The following is a 23,708-nucleotide window of genomic DNA, read 5'->3' as shown; positions in this document are numbered from 1 at the left end:
AGGACCACCTAAACCATTTTATAATTACTGTGGAGATCTGTAATGCTTGTTGCATTCCCTATGATATAAATTAGAAATTCATCTTGCCAGGGCACAGTATCAGCTGTCATTTTGTTTTCATTAATTTTTCCCAGTTTTTGGAGTGATTTCTTTTTCCATATTTGTTTTACTAAGCTGCGGTATAAAGTGGCCTCAGCATGCCCCTACCCGGGTTTTTCCCGCACGGCAAGGACATTTTTGCAGCAGTAAAATGACCAAATTTCCATTTTTTTTTTTCAATTAATGGCCATCCTCTAAAGTTGATTTAGCACGCAACTATTAAAAAAAATTAGTGCGCACGCACTTACCAACCCCTATTTTGTAGGTGGTAAGGGCTCACATGCTAATCAGTTGAGAGTGAAGCAATGTAGCTGAGTAGCGCAGAAGACCACCCCCCACTTCCTGCCCTACACAAAAAGCAGGCAAGAAGTTCACACACCAAATCTGAAAACTCCTATATTGAATTACTGCAAAAGCATGTTACTACCTACATCTTTTAGAATTGAGCAGGGACTGTCTCTCTATGTCAAATGTACAGCGCTGCGTGCGTTTGGTAGCGCTATATAAATGCTATTAGTAGTAGTAGTAGTAAAATGGCCTTGACACTATTCTAGACACAAAACAATAGTGGAAGTGGGAATGTGCCAAATGACCAAGGCAAAACACGGATACAGAGCATCCAAAAGTTTGCCAATGGTAAATCTGACCCAAAGAAAAGACCCTACATGTGCCGTGTTTCGGCTAAGAGCCTTCCTCAGGGGTCAAAAACAGTTCAAAAATCAATCAACCACAGAATCATAAAAGGGACTTCTGAAGTGATGATATCACTTGTGGAGAGTGTGCTTCTATGGGAAAACCACAGACCTGGCAATTCTGCTGCTGGGAGACTGAGAAATACTGACCCTGGCTTGGAGGACCTGCACAGCTAACTTATAGGCTCCACTAGAAGTCTGTAGTTCTCAGTCTCCACCCACCTGCTGGTAGGAGTGCATAACCCATCCGTCTAGGCTGGTCTGGAGGGAGGCTAAGGAAAAGACCCTTAGTGTTTGCTAAATTAAGTCAACATGCACTAATCAAAGAATTAAGGTGCAGTAACTTATTACAGTGGGATAAAAGTTAGGGGTTCTTTTACTAAGAGCATGTGTTAACTGCCAATTAAACATTTTATATCTATATTTATTATAATTTTTAAAATGTAAAGCAAAGCAATTTACATTAAAAATTCAAAAACCTAAACTAAAATAAGAAAAAAAGAACAGCATAAAACGATAGGACAGAACAAACTTATCAAAGGTCCTACTGCACTGGAATCTAATGGGCTTCTTTGCAGCAGGATGCACCGAGGTATCCTGTGGTAAAAGGACCAATGTGCACGTGCAAACCATGTGCTAAAAAAGTTTATTTTCTTCGGGGGGGGGGGGGGGGGGGGGGGGAGAGACAGTACAAATTATAGCAGCCACGTTACCACGCGCTGATTAGCATGGGATTAGAATGTGAGCCATTACTGACTACAAAATAGGTGGCGATAAGGGCTCATGCGCTAATTTTTGGTAATGGCCACACGCTAATGGCCATTAATTCAAAAAAAAGAAAAAATGGAAAAATTGGTCATTTTCCAGTTGCAGTAAAAGCAGCTTTAGAGCTTCTTTTACAAAGCTGCGCTAGCAATTCCCGTGCAGCAAATGAAAGGAAGCCCATAGGAATTGAATGGGCTTCCTCTCATTTGCCGCACTGGGAATCGGTACTGCGGCTTTGTAAAAGAGGCCCTTAGTGCACGGGAAACACCTGCTTAAGGGAGTGCTAAGGCCACCTTTTACCGCAGCTTAGTAAAAAGAGCCCTAAGTAACCAAAGACAAAAACTTGAATAAACTAAAGAGGAGATTTATTATAAGTACCAAACAGTGCATTCAAAGGACATCCACAAAAGGAAAAGTAGTATTTGGAGGCGGGGCTGGTGCTGGACAGACTTCTACAGTCTGTGCCCTGAAAATGGCAGATATAAATCAAGGTAAGGTATACACAAAAAGTAGCACATATGAGTTTATCTTGTTGGGCAGACTGGATGGACCGTGCAGGTCTTTTTCTGCCGTCATCTACTATGTATGTATGTATGTGACAAAACAGTGGGTTTCAAGCCTGTAAAACTGTATTATTTTTTGACGTGAATTTCTCTAGTTTGGCCAGCAGGTGGTGCATTTTTATGTTTAAAGCTGTTAAAGAGAACTGATTGTTCCTTCTTTAGTTAACACAGTTGTTCTGGGCTCCAATTGGCCCAGGAGCTCAAAATTCAGCAAGGATGTACTGGCTTTTTCTCCAGTCTTAGCCAGGGAGGAAAGAGAGAAGGATCTCTTTGCTGAGGCCCTGTAAACAGTTATATTAGATAACCTGTGAGCAGCTATATGTCCTGATCTCCCCAGGTACTATTTAGATAGTAAATAAATGTTAGTTATTGTTATAATTGATCCATAATTCAGTTACCTGTTATTGTTTGCTGATCTCACATTTTCTGTCCACTGTTCAAGTTCTGAGAATACACACATTTGTTTGTTTGTTCGCCCTGCCTGTCTGGACTAATAAAGAATCCTGGTGGTTTGTGTTTTGGGCCTGTGAGTGCTTTCTGGGAACAGTGGGACCACTGGGAGTGTGGCCCTAGTAACCCAGAAATCAATGGGGATATTTTGCAAGCTGGAGACTCGCCCAGAGGTGGTTGTGACCCAGTTGGTGGGAGGAGGGTGTTAGTGTAGAGCACAAGCGGCAGGTGCACGCAGACCTGAGCTTGCTGGGGACAGACCCTCTAAATACAGCGCTACGTACATCTAGTAGCACTATAGAAACGATAAGTAGTAGTAGTAAGTGGCCGCAGGTGGCTAGGTGTTTCACAATAGTATTGTTACTTCTTAGGCATTTGTGGAGGAGAGGACGCTTGTATTTTCTAAAAGCATAAGCTATGGGATGACAAACATGGCTACTGTACACAAAGTTCACAGAAACACTGGTAATTAAAACACTCACTGTGTTAAAATGCAGTTTTGAAAATATGAAAAACAAAACATTCTTATGAGTGGTTTCTTTATGGCTTCTACGTCCATTTCCACACAGTGTTGAACATCAAGTGAATTTGGCCTGTTCCATTTACAGCACAGACCAGTCCAATCAATAAACTGGCATCAAAAAGTGGAAGGAGTGCAGGTAGAAACCTAAGCAACACTTGTGTAGCCAGACAGCAGATTTTGGGTGGGTCTAAGACGGAAATGGGTGGGCACTAACTGTCCTCTCCACTCCCACACACTCAACTTAAAAAAAAAAAAAAAACGAAGTACCTGAACCGGCGGAGATCCCCCAAGCCCTGCTAGTTGAAGATCTCACCGAGGGCACCCAAAAACTCTTGTGCACAGCTTGGCAGCTGAGTTCTGAGCTGCTGCTGCCAGCAGTCTGCGCATGTGTGAAAACTGAGAATGGGCAGAGTACTGGTGTCAGCGGCTCATGAAGCAGATGCCGACTGCTGAGCTGAACACAGGAGTTTCTGGGCGCCTTCAGGGAGATCTTCGGCTGGCGGGGCTTGGGGGATCCCTGCCAGCTACTGCAGCAGCATGTTGCTGTTGGGTGGGCCTGTGCCCACCCAGGGCTATACCACTGCTGAGCAGACCTGTTTTGAAAGTGCTAAAAGCAGGCACTTTCAGAATACACCAAAAGATGATGGAGACAAGAGTTTCATTCTTCACAAAATCCTTCTGTGGTCAACCTGAGAACTTCCACCCACACAAAGGGAAAATGAAGTAAGAAGATGGGGGTGCAGAACACAAGGGGAAGGAGAAGCAGCAGAATATCCCTTCCATATACTAGTCTCATTATCGTATAATCGCTCAGATCACATTGTCAGAGGCAGAACTTACTTTCTCGGCATCTGGAGAGAGATTTAGTTTCTCTGTTGACTTCTCAGGCTGTGCAGGTTTCTGGGAGTGTTTGCTCCAACCTTTGGGTTTTGATGGATCGCCAAAAGATTTACAGAATTCTACCTAAAAAAAAATTAGCCAAGTTAATGTTTAAATTTATGACTTCTTTTTTCAAAGGATTACAGGCAAAGAACAAAGGGGAACTGAAACAAAGAAACACGACTGCAGATAAAGACCAAATGGCCCCGCCAGTATCTCATCTTCTCCCTAAGGAGATCTCATGAGCTCGTCTCAAGCTTTCTTGAATTCAGATGCAGCCTTTATCCCTACCACCTCCACCTAGAGGCTGTTCCATGTATCCACCATCTTTTCTGTAAAAAGTATTTCCTTAGATTACGGTAACGGAATTCAAACATGCGTGGGATAAGCATAAAGGAATCCTGTGCAGAAGGAATGGATCCTCAGGAGCTTAGTCGAGATCGGGAGGCGGGGCTGGTGGTTGGGAGGCGGGGATAGTACTGGGCAGACTTATACGGTCTGTTGCAGAGCCGGTGGTTGGGAGGCGGGGCTGATAGTTGGGAGGCGGGGATAGTGCTGGGCAGACTTATACGGTCTGTGCCCTGAAGAGCATAGGTACAAATCAAAGTAGGGTATACACAAGTAGCACACATGAGTTGTCTTGTTGGGCAGACTGGATGGACCGTGCAGGTCTTTTTCTGCCGTCATCTACTATGTTACTATGTTAGATTAGTCCTGAGTCTACAACCTTTTAACTTCATCCTAGGCCCTCTCATTCCAGAATTTTCTTTCAGCTGAAATAGACTTGCCTCCTATACGTTAATGCCACAGAGATACCCATTTTCCCGCCTTTTGTCCAGAGTACACATATTGAGGTCTTTAACTCTGTCCCCATACACTTTATGACAGACACCACTGACCAATTTTGTAGCCGCACTCTGGACGGATTCCATCATATTAATATCTTTATGAAGGCGTGGTCTCCAGAATGGCGCCCAGTATTCTAAATGAGGCATCACCAGAGACTTGTACAAGGGAACTACCACCTCCCTACTATGGATGCAGCCTGGACACATGGCGAAGGAGTAGGAGACCCATTGAAATCTCTTCCAGATTTCTGTTTAATACTCTGGTTCTAATTTAGCAATTCCAAATGTACTAAAACTGAGCTCACCCACCCTTGCACACCCAACAGCTTGAGCTCAGAGTTAAATAACTCTGTTTTGTAAAATCAGATTACTATTTCACCCTGACTAATCTTAGCCACTCAAAGAAGTATAACATAAATAAATATTACAGGAAGCTTCTGACTTCTCTCTTCCATCACTCTTCTCTCCTTTGGGGATGACAGGCCAAGTAGGTTGTCTCTTCTCTGGCTTCTCTCCCTTTCCAGAGTGGGAGGGTTGAGGTATAGAAGCAGGTGGTCCCATTCAGTTCCACAGGGCAGTTTAGGTCAGTTTATTGAACACTTGATACACTGCTCTTCACAAACAGAGCGGTGTACAAAAATACAAAGGATGTGAATAGCAGGCTGCTTTCTGAAGTGCTGGATATCTTACGCCAGCTCTCAGGTCACAACCCCTGGGTTGAGAACTAATTTTTTCTGAACAAAAGGGCTTATTTTAGAAATGTGAATGGAGTCATCCACCATATCAGACAGGTTTGATTTCCAAGGGGCGACTGGACAACTCATTCTTACAAATGCAGGAGCACCTCAGGTGCAAACATGTCACTATACAATACGAAGACCCAAGAAATGGACTTGGGGGAAAAAAAACCCACAACAATAATTAGCACAATGCTCAGAAATCTGGTTTTACTTGCTTCAAGTAAAAAGAATACCCAGTTTTACTCTACAGTTTATCCCTTGGACATCAAAATTTTAGTAATTCTCAGTTGTCAAAACTAAGCAAAAATAGGGACCGTCACTGAAAAACATGTACATTCTGTGTTGAACCGTGCTAAAAAAATCTGGAAAGGTTAGATTGTGGAGTGAGGGGTACAAGCAGGAGATAAATTTGTTTTCCTAAGGACACAACAGATACAAAGGGAGTTTTCTGCTTTAAGAACTAGGACTTTAGCCCTGGTTGGTATGCCCTTTCTTCTTACATAGTTTCCCAATATTCCAGAACTTGTGGGATGTTTAAAAGCAAATCTTCAGAGTGGGTGGGATCCTGGGGCTGCCCTGAGGACCGAAGCCCCAACAGTGGCTTTTGAGCACGTCCCAACATCCGCCCTGTAGTGCTTGGCAAAGATATGGAACGGCCACGTCGCCACCTTGCAAAGATCTGCCGGACACAGTAAGGTGGTTTCCACCCAGGATGTCACTGTAGCTGCGTAGAATAACCCGCAAGGACTGCGGAGCCAGCTTCTCCACAAACAAATAAGCTGACGCGATACTCTCCTTCAGTCATCTAGCAATTGTGGGAAGGAAGGAACTGTGAACATGGTGACCTCCGTCTCTGAAAAACAGAGAAAGGAGTGGCTCAAAAGAAGGCTTCTGAAGAGCCTCAAGCAATAAATTAAGGTTCTACTGTGGAAATGGTGGATAAAAGGGAGGCCACAAGCTGTCCACTCCTCACAAGAATTAAACAATATCCGGGTAAGGCCCAAGAGACGCCTTTTGTAGTTGACCCCTGAAATAGACCAAAGTAACCAGACCTTTTCGAGAACTCAACACCAATCCTTTCTGAAGACCTGCCTGAAGAAATGCTAGGATGTGCGTGATCTGAGCAGAAAAGGGAGAAAGACCTTGCTCAGAACACCAACCCTCAAACATCCTCCATGCCTATGCATACGCCATGGATGTACAGCGTTTCTGAGCCTGAAGCAAGGTAGCAATGAGCAACTCAAAATAACCTATTCATCTCAACCAAGCTATTTCAATGGCAAAGACCACCACAGGGGCACGGATCTTCCATGAGCACCAGACCTCGCTTCAGTAGGCTGTGTACCTGCAAGCAGATGGAGAGGAGGGAGGGAAGAATTACATTTGTGGGGCACCAGAAACAGGGATCTGAAGACCTCCAGATAGGACTCTGCAGACTCAAGCCATCTATAAAGCTCAACTGGACCAGGAGCAAATCACTTAGAACCAGACGCTGAAAAGTGTGTCCATCTACCTGCTGAAAGACAGAAAATACTGAGGAGCTGGACTAGACACCAAGAGAGATGTCTCAGCTCAGGTTGGTGGACATAAAGGTTCTGGAATAGTGGGAAGCTACGTAATGGACTGGGCGATTTTCATGCCATGGGTCTATAAACAGTCTGCAAAAGTTTGTTTGAACTTCTGTAACTTTTTTTTAATTTTTCATGTAAACAGATAAGGTGACTGTTGTATTATAAAGTGTTTGCTCTAATAGAATTCATTAAAACCTCATTTTTTGTTTCTGGTAACTTTAGTCACCTTTTCCCAAAGATGGTCACATATTATATAAGTCTTTATTTTGAAACTGGATTTGGAGTTGGTACATTTTTACTGACTCCAACTCCACCGCCCTGGTAGCAAAGGTGAGCCAAAAAATTCAGCTACCAGACAGTGCTGACACTCTCTTTCTATTCTAAAACAAAAAGGAGGTAAAAACCCTCACGAAACCGTGAGATATAAAACAAAAAGTGAGGAGAGTGAATGAGGATACCAAATAATTTGTTTATTCACATAAAAAATGACGTAATTCGCATTAAAAATGACCCGACACGGACGTGTTTCGGCCCAAAGGCCTGCCTCAGGGGTCTTTGTAACCTAAGTAAAACAATAAAACAAATGAAGGATTTTGTTACAAATATATCATGGACATAATGTAATGGATGAAACAACAGACAATAGCTAAATGTATAGCATGAATGAACTAACAAACAAACGGAAAATTGTCTATAACTCAATCTAAAAACATAACTTTAGGTGATAAAAGTCAAATATATGTGAGAAGTTTAAAAAAAAATTTTTAAATTTTTTTTTTACCAATTATGGATTATTAAAACACATGGATTATACTTTGAATAATACACCAATCTGTATTAAAAATGAACATTGTGTTTATATACAGATTATAACAGAGTGAAAAATGTGTGTTATCTATGTAATTAAAAAATATAATTAAAAGATATATGGGCCAAAACACGTCCGTGTCGGGTCATTTTTAATGCGAATTACGTCATTTTTTATGTGAATAAACAAATTATTTGGTATCCTCATTCACTCTCTTTCTATTCAGCATTACTACTAATATGGATAATAGTATTGAATACACAGATTACATTTTTTAAAAGCCATCCACCCAGCAAACACTGCCTCTATAAAAATGAAAGAAGAAAGAAAAAAACAACTTGGGATCTTCGTGTTTTAATGAGCGTTTACTGCTGTTTTAAGCCTTCAGTCCCACTGCTATGTACCAGCTGTAGGACCAGGTAACTGTGATGTCACAGTCCAATGATGTAGTAACTGATGTGCCTCTGTGACATGTCAGGTGCCTGATTCTATAAAGGTCCTGCACTCTTTCAGCTGGTCTTCATTTAACAGTGCTGCAGCCTGTGGATGCAAGGCATTACCCATAGGACGGATTTTAAAAAAGAACCAAGAGGAAAGTCTAGTTGGGAAGTAAGCTAATCTATCACCAGTTTTCTTTAGTTTACCAGATTTTTCTTAACACTGTGTTTATTTTATATTGTAATACATATTTAAAATATTAACAAGAGAATTTCAAATTTCCATTACCCTAAGCTCTCTAGCAGGAATCCAGTACCCTATTGCAGACAGCACACGTTCAGATTTTGGAGAGAGAGAGAGAGAGAGAGACCCCTAGTGGTTAAGGGCTGAGAATCAGGAAATCCAGGGTTCAAATCCCACTTCCACACTGAAAATCTGGGATGGCTCAAACTGCTTACATTATACTACAGTTTCAATCAGCTAAATAATAGCCCAAACATTCATAGGAAATAATTTATTGAACTTTACAAGTGTACAGTAATATTTTGGCCTGTATCTGGAAAAGGCAGGGCAGTTCAACTTAGTTTATTTTAGCTATTTGTTTCAATAATTTTTATTCATTTTTTAAAAAAATCTTTTAAAATTTACATTATATCCTATATATTGAGGCTTGGAGAGGGTGGGAGCTGGCAGACCTTGAGCGTGAGCAGATCTTCATGGCCCTGCACCGGCTCAGTGCATAGCTTTTGTCAGCCAAAGGAGGAAGGAGCTGGTGGTAACGGGTGTGGAGGAAAAACAATTGAAGGTCACAGTGGGGAAACTCAAATATAACTCAAGAACCCCATTTTTGGGCCTTTTTTTTGGCCCCCAAATCTCAATTTATATTCAAGTATATATGGTAATTAACACTGCCTCTACTGCGTATTGGATTATATTGTAACTTTTGCTTTTCTTTGTCCCCTATCTTGTTTTGTCTCAGTCTTTGTCTAGTCCTATTGTAACTTATTGTCTACTGTAAACCTTACATATTCTGACAACCGGCTCTGCCACCCAATCTCGGCTATGCTCCTTCGGATCCATTCCTTCTGAACAGGATTCCTTTATGTTTATCCCACGCGTATTTGAAAACGGTAACAGAATTCAAACACGCGTGGGATAAACATAAAGGAATCCTGTTCCGAAGGAATGGATCCTAAGGAGCTTAGCTGAGATTGGGTGGCAGAGCCGGTGGCGGGAGGCGGGGATGGTGCTGGGCAGACTTATACGGTCTGTGCCAGAGCCGGTGGTGGGAGGCGGGGCTGGTGGTTGGAAGGCGGGGATAGTGCTGGGCAGACTTATACGGTCTGTGCCCTGAAGAGGACTGGTACAAATCAAAGTAGGGTATACACAAAAAGTAGCACATATGAGTTTGTCTTGTTGGGCAGACTGGATGGACCGTGCAGGTCTTTTTCTGCCGTCATTTACTATGTAACAACATAGGTCAACTGAACTTTAACAGTGACGCATTCTCTAAAACACCGTATTCCCTCTTCCTCCCCCCACCCCTCTCTCTCTCCGCCATGCTTATTACCAATTAACATTCATTATATCTTGGATACAAATCCAAGCTCCCAGCTACACTGAAAAAGCCAATGAACCACTGAGCAACCCCGTTCAACACAAACTCACTGCGATCCTTGTTGTGTCAATGAAGCTCTTATTGAAGTGGTTCAAGGCTGTCTGGGCTTCCTCTTCGGAGCTGAAGCCGATGAATCCAAATTTGCGGAATTTCCCCTCCTTGGTGAATTTCAGGCTGCAGTCTGTCAAGGTCCCAAAAGCAGCAAACAGCTTCCGGAAGCGTTCCTCCTTCATCTGGATAAAGAAATTAAAACCACATATAAGAAAGTCATTGGTTATAAACCGTTTTCCTATCTTACCATCCAGTCTGCCCAGTAAATTGGTTAGAGTTGTTAGGATTGTAATGGAATTCCGATCTAAGCCTACAATTCGCTGGCATCCTCAGCTGAACACTCTTTGTTCTTATTCTTATCGTAGTTCTGAACCCTGGTATTCCTCTGACCTGCATCTTCACAAACGCCAACTGAGGAAAGCTGAGGGGAAATGGTTATGTCTCCCTACTAGCTCTTCCCTCCTTACCTATAAAGCCACTGCTCGATCTTATAAACTAGCTATCATTGTAGCTTTAAAAAAAAACAAAAAAAACCCCTACTCTACTAAAATTGCCAAAGCCCCCAAAATGAAAGCGGGGATGGGACGACTTCCCTATGAAGAAAGACTAAGGAGGCTAGGGCTTTTCAGCTTGGAGAAGAGACGGCTGAGGGGAGACATGATAGAGGTATATAAAATAATGAGTGGAGTGGAACAGGTGGATGTGAAGCGTCTGTTCACGCTTTCCAAAAATACTAGGACTAGGGAGCATGCGATGAAACTACAGTGTAGTCAATTTAAAACGAATCGGAGAAAATGTTTCCTTCACCCAACGCGTAATTAAACTCTGGAATTCATTGCCGGAGAACGTGGTGAAGGCGGTTAGCTTGGCAGAGTTTAAAAAGGGGTTAGATGGTTTCCTAAAGGACAAGTCCATAAACCGCTACTAAATGGACTTGGGAACAATCCACAATTCCGGGAATAACATGTATAGAACGTTTGTACATTTGGGAACTCCCCAGGTGCCCTTGGCCTGGATTGGCCGCTGTCGTGGACAGGATGCTGGGCGGGGGACGGAGGGCGGGCCAGACTTCTAGGGTCTGTGCCCTGAAAATGGCAGATACTAATCAAGGTCAGGTATACACAAAAGGTAGCACATATGAGTTTATCTTGTTGGGCAGACTGGATGGATCGTGCAAATCTTTCTCTGCCGTCATCTACTATGTTACTCCTTCTTTCTTTGGACCTTTCAGCTGCCATTGCTCTAATTTACCATTCTGTTCTATTCTAACATCGTAAATGACGGCAGATAAAGACCTGTACGGTCCCATCCAGTCTATCCAACAAGATAAACTTATTTTACATTCCATGTGATACTTTATATGTATACCTGAGTTTGATTTGTCCTTGCCTTTCTCTGGGCACAGAAAGTAGGCGAGTATTCTCTCGCCTACTTTCTATAGGTATCTCCACTGTTACTTATCATTGGTTATCTCCTACCTAGATAAAAGGCAATATACAGTCTGCTCCAAGGATACTCAGTCCAATCCTTTCCATCTCTCATTAGGTATTCCTCGAGGATCTATTCTTTCACCCCTGCTCTTCAATATTTTCATGTATCTCTTTCTCATATTGGCACAATCCATTGACAACAATATTCATATATGCTGACGATAATCAAATTCTCTGTCCTACAGATCCCACAAATCAACAAGACATTCTGTCACTTAATCTCACCTCAACCAATTACATCCTGGTTTACTGAAAATAAGCTGGTCCTCAATCCAGAGAAATCCAAGGCTATATTATTCTCACCTTCCTCAAGACAGCAACTATTTTTCTTAATGGTTTTCCTATTGTTGGATTATTTGTAGTAAATAATTAGCAGATTTTAGTACACACAGCTTCAGCTTTAGAAATGTTAATTTCTTTCTTCATCTCTCTCTCATTCACCCCTGAATAATTCACTGCTGAGTCACTTTAAAGTTGAAGTAACAAAACATCTGTTTACTCACAGTTTGTAGTTAGATTATAATCAGACAGGCTTATATATACATATTACTATACATTTGTATTATCAGCTCCTTCCATGTGTTTAGATGGTAATGGATGCTCACACCACCATAGATCCTCTCAGGTTAGGAGAGATCATGAGCTCCATGTGCTCCATGTGCTGCATGTGCTGCATCTACCCCCACAGGAAGTTGCATAGCTGTGTGACCTCTCTAAGTAATTCACATCAGAGGTCACAGAGTAATCACAGAGAAATAATAGGTGACAGGCAATGCATGCAAAATACAATTACATTCCAACAAACCCCTTCTCATGCATAACTGTCATGCAATTATTTATTCATACAAAGTCCAAGCTTTATACGCAGATTCACAAAATGTTCTCTGGGTAACGGTTTGGTCATGATGTCAGCTGTCATCTCACTGGTGTGACAATAGTGTAGACTGATGACCCCTTCTTTCGCCAACTCTCGCACGTTGTGGTATTTCGTTGCGATGTGCTTGGTGCGTGACTGAACCTTGTCATTCTGTGACAGTCGGATGCAGCTCTGATTATCTTCCATTATCTGGATTGGTCTCTTTTCAGCTATTCCAAAATCCAGCAAAAGTTTTTCAATCCACATCAGTTCTCTGCACGCTTCCGATACGGCCACATATTCAGCTTCTGTAGAAGACAAACTCACAATACTTTGTTTATGACTGGCCCATGAAATTTGTACATTTCCATACATAAACACATATCCACTTGTGGACTTATAATCAGAATGATCCCCTGCCCAATCTGAATCACAGTAACATATTAGTTTTGGATTACTATTGGCTGAAATCTTTAATTTACAATCAATGGTACCCTTTAAATACCTTACCATCCTTTTAACTGCAGTCCAATCTGATTTGGTAGGTGAGCTGACCCTTCTGCTCAAAATTCCTACTGCATTTGCTATATCAGCCCTGTATGTGGTAGCTAGATATAAAAGCTTACCTATGGCTGATCTATATTGGATGTTATCTGGTAAAGGTTCTCTTACTGTTTCATCCTTCAGAAAATCAGTGATCATGGGAGTGCTTACAACTTGGGCATCTTGCATACCTAAACTTTCAATAAGCTCATTTATTTTCTGCTTCTGGCTTAGAAGATAAGAACCATCATTTTGTTTCTCAATTTCTATACCAAGATAGTATGACACATTTCCAAGTTCTTTTATCTCAACATTGAGGTTTAAATATTTTACAATGTCCTTGTACTCTTGCTCACTTTCGCTTGCAATGAGCAGATCATCAACAAAAGCTAAAATGTATGCATATTGTCCATTTGTGCACCTAGTGTACAAACATTTATCTGCTTCACCTTGCTTAAATCCTAAATTTGTCAATATTTCATGCAATTTGTCATTCCAACATTCTGCACTTTGCTTTAATCCATAAAGACCTTTGTTTAATTTACACACTAGCTGTCTTTGTTTTGTATTTATGAAACCTGTTGGCTGTTCCATGTACAAGTCTTCAGTTATATCTCCATGAAGAAACGCTGTTTTCACATCAATGTGGTTTACTTGCATGCCTTTTGAGACTGCAATGCTCAGAAGTGTTCTGATTGTCGTGTGTTTCACTACAGGTGCAAACACTTCATCAAAATCTTCTCCATATTTTTGAAGATATCCCTTTGCCACTAATCTGGCTTTATACCTTTCCACTTTTCCTTGTGCATTCCTTTTTAACTTGAATACCCATTTGCATCCTATAGCTTTCTTGCCAGGAGGTAATTTTGTAAGAATCCAAGTATTATTTTTATCCAATGCATCAATTTCTTCTTGTGCAGCTTTATGCCATTCAGCAGCTTCTTCTGCTGGCATTTTCTCAATCTCATCCCATGTTAAGGGCTCTTGAGCTTCTGCTGACTTTGTTAGGTAAGACAGTCTTGGGGGTGGAACACCTTTGTTTTCCCTGGATGAGCGTCTGACAACAGGTTGGTCTGACCTTTCCGCATCCTCAAAATCTGAGAGTCCTTCTCCAATTGATTCCCCTTCTCCAACTGTACTGTCTTCTTCAATGATCCTTTCTGTGTCTGCTTCCTCTGCCTGTTCCTCGTTAGATACAGATGAGTTGCTTTCAGACATCTGCCTTGGTATGGCATTTATATACACTGGCATGTCTATTATGGTTCTAGTTTCATATTCTGGATGATAAGGCTCATCTGGGATAATCCAGCCTTTATCAACCCTTTTGTTTTCATCAAAATATGTAACATGTCTTATGCCAACAATGCCAGTTTTCAGATTCAAAATTCTATATCCTTTGTGTCCTGGAGTATAGCCAACTAAAATGCCCCTTTCTGTTGTGGAATCCAGCTTATGCCTTCTTTGCTTTGGTACATGAGCATATGCTGTACTTCCAAATGTTCTTATGTGTGACAGGTTTGGCTTCCTACCATGCCATGTCTCATGTGGTGTGCGCTCAGCGCCTTTAGTTGGCATTCTGTTTTGTAGGTACACTGCTGTGAGAATGGCTTCCCCCCATAGTCTTTTAGGGAGATTGCTATCTGACAGCATACATCTGGTCATTTCCACAAGTGACCTAAATTTTCTCTCTGCAACAGAATTTTGTTCTGGTGTATAAGCTACTGTTGTGATATGCTGAATGCCTTCTTGTTCTAGAAATGTGCGCATGCTTTGTGAAGTGAACTCACCACCATTGTCGGTCTGAAGAACCTTTGGTTTTCTTTCAAATTTGTTGCTCACCATGGCTACGTATTTCTTCAGCATGTCTGTGACTTGACTTTTCTCTTTCAGCAAATAGGCCACACAATATCTAGAGAAATCATCCAAGAATATTAGCACAAATCTGTTATTTCCCAATGATGGGATATTAAACGGTCCACATAAGTCACTGTGTATTAAGTCCAGTACTTTATTACTCCTATTTCCTGTGTATGCAGGAAATGAGGGTCTCACACCTTTTTGAGTAACACAGTCTATGCATTTCTCCATTTTACCAGCATCTGCACTTATCTGAATGCCGGTGGCCAGTTGCTTACTGTAAAGATCCTGGATCACCTTAGAATCACGATGTCCCAGGCGGCGGTGCCAGATTTCCAGACTACATTTACCATCATTCTTCCTTACTTGCGCCATATGTGAGGCTTCACCTGAAATGCTCAGTTTATAAACATCATTATGCATAAAAGCTTCAGCATACACTTCATCATTTTTAGAGATTGTGCACTTACTGTTTTCAAAATGAATCGCAAATCCCTTCTTATCTAATGTAGATACACTAAGCATATTGCAAACTGCTTGGGGAATATACAAGACATCACTTACAGGAATTTCTTTAACTTCATTAGACACTTTGCATTTTAAGAATCCAATACCTTTTGCTTGGATCTTAGCAGTCCCTGCGTTTGCAGTTTTAAGAATACCTTCCTCTGGACACATTTCCTGAAAGAAATCCTTACAATTGGTTAAATGGCATGTGCTCCCTGAATCCAAAATCCAAGTACTTTCATTTGAATTATTATTTACCATAGTCAAAGATTTTTCTGCCATTAGAAAACCCTTGTGTTTATCTTTGTCCTTCATACATTTCCTGGTTTGAAAATTCTTTAGTTCCATTGGCTTAAGTGAGCTAGAGGGAGTGTTTTGTGTTTCCTTACACCATTTAGATACATGTCCCTCCTTTCCACATGAGTAGCAAATCAGCTTGCCCTTGGGTGGAGTTTTCCCATAGCTCCGCCTTCCTCTGTTCTTTGCCAAGAAATTTGTTTCATTTCTCTCTGACTTGCTTTGAGAACACATCTCCTCAGAATCATTTATTATGCATTCCTGCCTTAGTTTTGATGTTGCCTGTTCAAAAGATTGCCCTTCAATGGCCTCATTTACAGACCTAAAAACATCAAACTTCTTTGATAGTGAGGTAAAAAGAAATGCTCTTTTCAATGCATCACACATGGGAATTCCAGAAAGTTCTAACTTTTGAAATGAAGACATAAGATGCATAATGTGATCATTACATTTACTTTATCCCTTAATTTGGTTTCATTCAACTCTGCCAGCCAAATTGGTTGCTGCTTTGCATATGTAGTTGCATACATAGTTCTCAGTTTATATAAAATGTCCTTTGGTGTATCTTTTCCCTCCACTAATATGGCTTGTTTCTCTGAGAGAGCTTCCAAAAGCATGCACTTCACATAATAGTTTGCATTGTCCCATTCAGCCATATTTTCAGCTGTTCTGTCTTGGTCTAAGCATATATTTAATCCTTTTGCTCGAAGGAGACATATGAATCTTAATTCCCACTGCCGATAATTAAACTCAGTTAATTTAGGCACCTTGAGAGAATAGAAAAATGGTGAATTTCTTCCCTCAGCCATTTTCTTAGCCTTCTGTCTGCTGTGTGGGGGGAGAGAGAGACAGACTGAATCTTTCCTTTAAAACTTAAGAGAAAAATGTGGCCTTTTTTACTGCCTGGTAATATTTCTCTTCTTTTTCAATTCCTGGCCCTGGGCCCATAACCCTTTTGTTGGATTATTTGTAGTAAATAATTAGCAGATTTTAGTACACACAGCTTCAGCTTTAGAAATGTTAATTTCTTTCTTCATCTCTCTCTCATTCACCCCTGAATAATTCACTGCTGAGTCACTTTAAAGTTGAAGTAACAAAACATCTGTTTACTCACAGTTTGCAGTTAGATTATAATCAGACAGGCTTATATATACATATTACTATACATTTGTATTATCAGCTCCTTCCATGTGTTTAGATGGTAATGGATGCTCACACCACCATAGATCCTCTCAGGTTAGGAGAGATCATGAGCTCCATGTGCTCCATGTGCTGCATGTGCTGCATCTACCCCCACAGGAAGTTGCATAGCTGTGTGACCTCTCTAAGTAATTCACATCAGAGGTCACAGAGTAATCACAGAGAAATAATAGGTGACAGGCAATGCATGCAAAATACAATTACATTCCAACACCTATCTCCCAGGTTCACTCCACAAGTATTCTCTAAGTTTGTCCAACATTCTGCCCTTAACATTCTTATACACTCACTGATTATTACACAAATAGAGAGAATTACAGTAATCTATCTTGGACTAAGTGTCAAGGATCGTCACCGTCTGCAACAGGTCCAAAATGCCTCCATTAGAATTAATCCACCATCTTAAAAAATATGATCACGTGACCCCTTACCTTAAAGCTTCACACTGGTTTCCCATCCCACACCATATCACCTATAAGATTCTTTTACTCATTTTTAAAACGGTTACTTCGTTAGAACCTCTCTACCTGGAAAGCTATCTTACTCCCTATTCCCAAACGCGAACACCCAGATCAGCGCAACTCAATCTCTTCACCATTCCAATTTTTCACGAACACAATAAACACGTCATGCTTTCATTTCAAGGTCCTAGATTACGGGACTCTTTATCCTCTCCTAGACAGATTACTTGAAACTTAATTCCAACGTGTACATTTAGGATCAAAATATTAGGTTAGGGCAAATGGAAGATTTGCAACCTTCTCTTTTAAAAATTACGAAGTTTAATCTGTAAATTACTTGAAATGACCAGCCCCCAACACTGAACAAAACATGGCATTCCAAATGAAAAAAAATTCTGTATCATAGGTTTGCAAATTAAAAGTATATAAACAGAAAAGCACTTAAGAAAAAACAAAACGCCACACTGTCCTATTCACACAGTCACTTGGACCACCGGGAAATATTATTTTAAGGGGTTGGGGAGTCCAAGAACTGATTTAGGATATCAGAGATCTTTATCTGAAGAGAAGTGCCACATTTCACTTCAGATAATCTTTTTATCGGCCTGCTTGTCCGACATTGCTGCATGGATGTCCAACCGCCACCTGAAACTGAACATGGCCAAGACCGAGCTTATAGTCTTTCCACCAAAGCCCACCTCTCCTCTTCCTCCTCTCTCGAACTCAGTTGATAACACCTTCATCCTCCCCGCCTCATCTGCCCACAACCTCGGAGTCATCTTTGACTCCTCCCTCTCCTTCGCTGCGCATATCCAGCAGACAGCCAAGACCTGTCGCTTCTTCCTCTTTAACATCAGCAAAATTCGCCCTTTCCTCTCTGAACACACCACCCGAACTCTCGTCCACGCTCTCATTACCTCTCGCCTTGACTACTGCAACCTTCTCCTCACTGGCCTCCCACTTAGCCATCTATCCCCACTTCAATCCATTCAGAACTCTGCTGCTCATCTTATATTCCGCCTGAACCGATATACTCATATCACCCCCCTCCTCAGGTCGCTTCACTGGCGTCCGATCAGATACCGCATTCAGTTCAAGCTTCTCCTTCTCACCTATAAATGCACTCAGTCTGCAGCCCCTCATTACCTCTCTACCCTCATCTCCCCTTACATTCCCACCCGAAACCTCCGCTCTCAAGACAAATCCCTCCTTTCAGTACCCTTCTCCACCACCGCCAACTCCAGGCTCCGCCCATTCTGCCTCGCCTCACCCTATGCGTGGAATCAACTTCCTGTGGCCCTACGCCAAGCCCCCTCCCTACCCATCTTCAAATCCTTGCTCAAAGCCCACCTCTTCAATGTTGCCTTCGGCACCTAACCTTAGACTGCCCCAATTTGACTGCCACTACTTGATTGTCTGTACATTTGTCCATTAGATTGTAAGCTCTTCGAGCAGGGACTGTCCTTCTATGTTATATTGTACAGCGCTGCGTAACCCTAGTAGTGCTTTAGAAATGTCAAATAGTAGTAGTAGTAGTAGTAGTATTTCACTTCAGATAATCTTTTTGCTGCTTTTGGTGTAAAGATTTAGCATTAGAACAAAAAAAAAAAAAAGTGAAAAACCCACAAGATTTTAGCATTGTTTCATTTTATTTTTTACATTGCGAGCAATTTATTGATTAGAGATTTGCATTCTCAATTTGCTGCTCTTTTGCACAGTGGTTTACACTGATTTTCCCATATTAATATTTCTTACCCAAACAACCCAACTTAATTCTCAAACCTAATTCCACATCACCAGCACTACCCATCCTCCAATCCTCTCCCCCACATCTCTCCCCATTGTCTCTACTCTTAACTTGAACATCTCTTGATACTTTGTATCCTACTTTATGTATCTATGTGATACCTTGTACCACTTTGTGTTATCTCTGTGATACTTTGTACCATAGCTTGTAAGCCGCACTGAGCCTGCTATCAAGCGGGAAAGAGCGGGGTATAAATGCTATAAATAAAATAAATATTAATATTTCTTACTGTACTGGAAGATTAGCAAAGGACAGAGCAGCTTATTGTGTGGGAAATGAGCTGATTTACAGATCATGAAGACTAATTTCAGGATATTTTTAAGAGGCTATGAACAAAGGGTATTTTCCCTTGTTGGGGGGAGGAGGTTAAGTTAATAATCTGGTGCCTATGCAAACTTTCCAAAAAATATTAATAACACCCACATAGATGCATCCATTATAATGAACATGCCAGAAGGTAAGAGATTTTTTCTTTGTGTTTGGAGAACTGTTAGCTATTTTAGAAAGCTGTGAAACTTATTTATTTGGATTTAAAATTAACCTGGTTTCAGCAGTATTCAAGACAAATAACATTCAGGTACTATAGATATTTCCATGTCCCCAGAATAATTAAAATGTAATTTTGTACTTGTCTATAGCATTTGCTTTAAAAATGTAAGACACACTGAATTCTTTTAAAAGTAGGGGGGGACCCCCACTGGACTCTAAACTGATTTTGGTTTTCCATGGGTACTGCTCATATGAAAAATTGGCCCAAGTGAAAATTTAATCCATACACCAATGAATAAACAAGACCGACAACCATACCAGATTGCTAATCAAAGATCAGAATGTAAAAACTGGAAAGCAGAGAGAAATATCATCATAATAAATAAATACTATTTAGCACCCTTTGACTAATGTCTGCGAAACAAAATTGAAATCCATGTCCACAACTCTACCTGAGCCATAGAACACTTTAAACCAGTTTTACAGACAGCAAGCACAGAAGCACACCAGTTCATTTCTGATTTTCCCTTTATTTACTGTCACCTAAGAATCTCTCTGTGCTTTTCTCATGCTCTTGAACTTGTACATAAGTAATGCCACACTGGGAAAAGACCAAGGGTCCATCGAGCCCAGCATCCTGTCCACGACAGCGGCCAAGGGCACCTGGCGAGCTACTCAAACGTACAGACATTCTATACATGTTATTCCTGGAATTGTGGATTTTTCCCAAGTCCATTTAGTAGTTGTTTATGGACTTGTCCTTTAGGAAACTGTCTAACCCCTTTTTAAACTCTGCCAAGCTAACCGCCTTCACCACGTTCTGCAGCAGCGAATTCCAGTTTCTTTTTAGGCTACTTGTGCTTAGACTGAACTGTTAATATAACTCAAATGTACATGCTAATGCGGCTTTAAAGCAATATTTGAGATAGGATGTTAAGCCTATGGGTAGATGCTATGTGCCTTTCTGTGGTACAACCCAAGCTGTTTACATAAACAGGTTACCTTCTCTGTTTAGTGAGTTCACAATGTAGGGGGGGGGGGGGGTTGCTTTACTCATACTACCCCTCTCCTCAAGACCCTTCACTGGCTCCCTATCCGTTTTCGCATCCTGTTCAAACTTCTTCTACTAACCTATAAATGTATTCACTCTGCTGCTCCCCAGTATCTGTCCACACTCGTCCATCCCTACACCCCTTCCCGTGCACTCCGCTCCATGGATAAATCCTTCTTATCTGTTCCCTTCTCCACTACTGCCAACTCCAGACTTCGCGCCTTCTGTCTCGCTGCACCCTACGCCTGGAATAAACTTCCTGAGCCCCTACGTCTTGCCCCATCCTTGGCCACCTTTAAATCTAGACTGAAAGCCCACCTCTTTAAGATTGCTTTTGACTCGTAACCACTTGTAACCACTCGCCTCCACCTACCCTCCTCTCTTCCTTCCCGTTCACATTAATTGATTTGATTTGCTTACTTTATTTCTTGTCTATTAGATTGTAAGCTCTTTGAGCAGGGACTGTCTTTTAATGGATGGTGAACAGCGCTTGGTATGCCTTGTGGTGCTATAGAAGTGATAAGAAGTAGTAGTAATGTAGAAGCCTGCCATTGCAGATCAGCAACGCGACCGCGCAGGCTTCTGTTTCTGTGAGTCTGACGTCCTGCACATACGTGCAGAACGTCAGACTCACAGAAACAGAAGCCTGCGCGGCCGCGTTGCTGATCTGCAATGGCAGGCTTCTACATGGAATGTTGCTAGTGGAGGAGTAGCCTAGTGGTTAGTGCAGTGGAACGAACATGGAATGTTGCTACTATTTGAGATTCTACATGGAATGTTGCTATTACTTGAGATTCTGCATGGAATGTTGCTACTATTAGAGATTCTACATGGAATGTTGCTATTCCACTAGCAACATTCCATATTTAGATTGTGAGCTCTTTGAGCAGGGACTGTCTTTTCGTGTATGGTGTACAGCGCTGCGTATGCCTTGTAGCGCTATAGAAGTGACAAGTAGTAGTAGTACTGTAGAAGCCTGCCCTTGCAGATCAGCAACGCGGCCGCGCAGGCTTCTGTTTCTGTGAGTCTGACGTCCTGCACATACGTGCAGGACGTCAGACTCACAGAAGCAGAAGCCTGCGCGGCCGCGTTGCTGATCTGCAAGGGCAGGCTTCTACATGAATGTTGCTACTGGAGGAGTAGCCTAGTGGTTAGTGCAGTGGAACATGGGATGTTGTTACTATTTGAGATTCTGGAATGTTGCTACTATTTGAGATTCTACATGGAACGTTGCTATTCCACTAGCAACATTCCATATTTAGATTGTGAGCTCTTTGAGCAGGGACTGTCTTTTCGTGTATGGTGTACAGCGCTGCGTATGCCTTGTAGCGCTATAGAAGTGACAAGTAGTAGTAGTACTGTAGAAGCCTGCCCTTGCAAATCAGCAACACGGCCGCGCAGGCTTCTGTTTCTGTGAGTCTCAGACTCACAGAAGCAGAAGCCTGCGCGGCCGCGTTGCTGATCTGCAAGGGCAGGCTTCTACATGAATGTTGCTAGTGGAGGAGTAGCCTAGTGGTTAGTGCAGTGGAACATGGGATGTTGTTACTATTTGAGATTCTGGAATGTTGCTACTATTTGAGATTCTACATGGAACGTTGCTATTCCACTAGCAACATTCCATATTTAGATTGTGAGCTCTTTGAGCAGGGACTGTCTTTTCGTGTATGGTGTACAGCGCTGCGTATGCCTTGTAGCGCTATAGAAGTGACAAGTAGTAGTAGTACTGTAGAAGCCTGCCCTTGCAAATCAGCAACGCGGCCGCGCAGGCTTCTGCTTCTGTGAGTCTGAGACTCACAGAAACAGAAGCCTGCGCGGCCGCGTTGCTGATCTGCAAGGGCAGGCTTCTACATGAATGTTGCTAGTGGAGGAGTAGCCTAGTGGTTAGTGCAGTGGAACATGGGATGTTGTTACTATTTGAGATTCTGGAATGTTGCTACTATTTGAGATTCTACATGGAACGTTGCTATTCCACTAGCAACATTCCATATTTAGATTGTGAGCTCTTTGAGCAGGGACTGTCTTTTATGTATGGTGTACAGCGCTGCGTACGCCTTGTAGCGCTTTAGAAATGCTAAATAGTAGTAGTAGTAGTTTTTTTTAACTGCTGGCCCTGCAAAGCAGACCGAGAGTATACACATGAGTTTCTCTTGTTGGGCAGGACTGGATGGACCGTGCAGGTCTTTTTCTGCCGTCATCTACTACTATGAGAGCTCCAAGCGACTCACTCACCCCATTCGGGAGATTCTTCACGATCAACCGGGACATGGCCGGGTCCTGCTCCGTGTCCTCTCACACTCTTCTCCCCCAAAAGACCCTCGGGCAGTCGTTCTAGTCTCCCCTCAAACAATCCTCACCGTTTCCTAACACACGCGCACAACTCTTCAACCTCCCTCTCTCTCAGGACATGTTGTTGTCCACCTTGCCGGAAACAGGAAGTTGCGTCGGAGGAGGGCGGGGACACTGAAAACGGAAGTGGTAGTTCCTGCCGGTGATGATGATCCCGTGCCTACCAGAGTCAGTCAAAGAGGGTTGGATTGGGGTGGAGGAGGAGGCATGACGTCGACAAAGTTGAAGCCACTAACGGTAAATCTCTCTTTCCCGACCGTCGTCGTTCTGCGTACACCCAAAGCAAGGCGGAAGACTACTACTAGGTACTATTTAACATTTCTAGAGCGCTACTAGGGTTACGCAGCGCTGTACAAATCAACAAAGAAAGGATAGAGCGGGATCTTCCCGGAGTATGACCGGTTTGTGTAGCATAAGGAGTTACACAGAGGAAGTATTATTAAATAACAGAATAATTTTCCATAGCTAATTTGTTATAAATCGTCATCAGTGTGTGATTTGGATGGGAATAGTTACAGGGACATGCTGGCATATGTTATATTCGTGCAGAGATTTTATTTCTCCTGGTAAAGGGTCTCTAAAACAGGTGCTACTACTACTACAACTATTTAACATTTCTAGAGCGCTACTAGGGTTACGCAGCGCTGTACAAACCAACAAAGAAAGGATAGAGCGGGATCTTCCCTGCTGCGAGCACGTTGGCGTTCTTTATGTTTATTTAATTTCACTTATACTTTCCAAGGATCCACGAACAAGCAT

At 42.0% G+C, this 23,708-nt stretch overlaps 1 protein-coding gene across 3 annotated transcripts in view; it reads right to left on the bottom strand.

Moving 5' to 3' along the window:
• Positions 1–23,016, bottom strand: part of RBM19 (RNA binding motif protein 19) — a 258,757-nt gene extending 235,741 nt beyond the window's left edge. For all 3 annotated transcript variants that reach the window (XM_030218452.1, XM_030218454.1, XM_030218453.1), the window contains exons 1-3: positions 22,833–23,016; positions 10,045–10,227; positions 3,933–4,055 (exon numbers count right to left, since the gene is read on the bottom strand). In XM_030218452.1, coding sequence (XP_030074312.1) covers positions 3,933–4,055; positions 10,045–10,227; positions 22,833–22,868 — 342 coding nt within the window. In that variant the 5' untranslated portion in view covers positions 22,869–23,016. The remainder of the gene's footprint in view (positions 1–3,932; positions 4,056–10,044; positions 10,228–22,832) is intronic.
• Positions 23,017–23,708: the final 692 nt, after the last annotated feature.

Source organism: Microcaecilia unicolor, chromosome 11, assembly GCF_901765095.1.
Source record: "Microcaecilia unicolor chromosome 11, aMicUni1.1, whole genome shotgun sequence".
Classification (NCBI taxonomy): Eukaryota; Metazoa; Chordata; class Amphibia; order Gymnophiona; family Siphonopidae; genus Microcaecilia; species Microcaecilia unicolor.
This window is presented reverse-complemented; position numbering and strand designations above follow the sequence as displayed.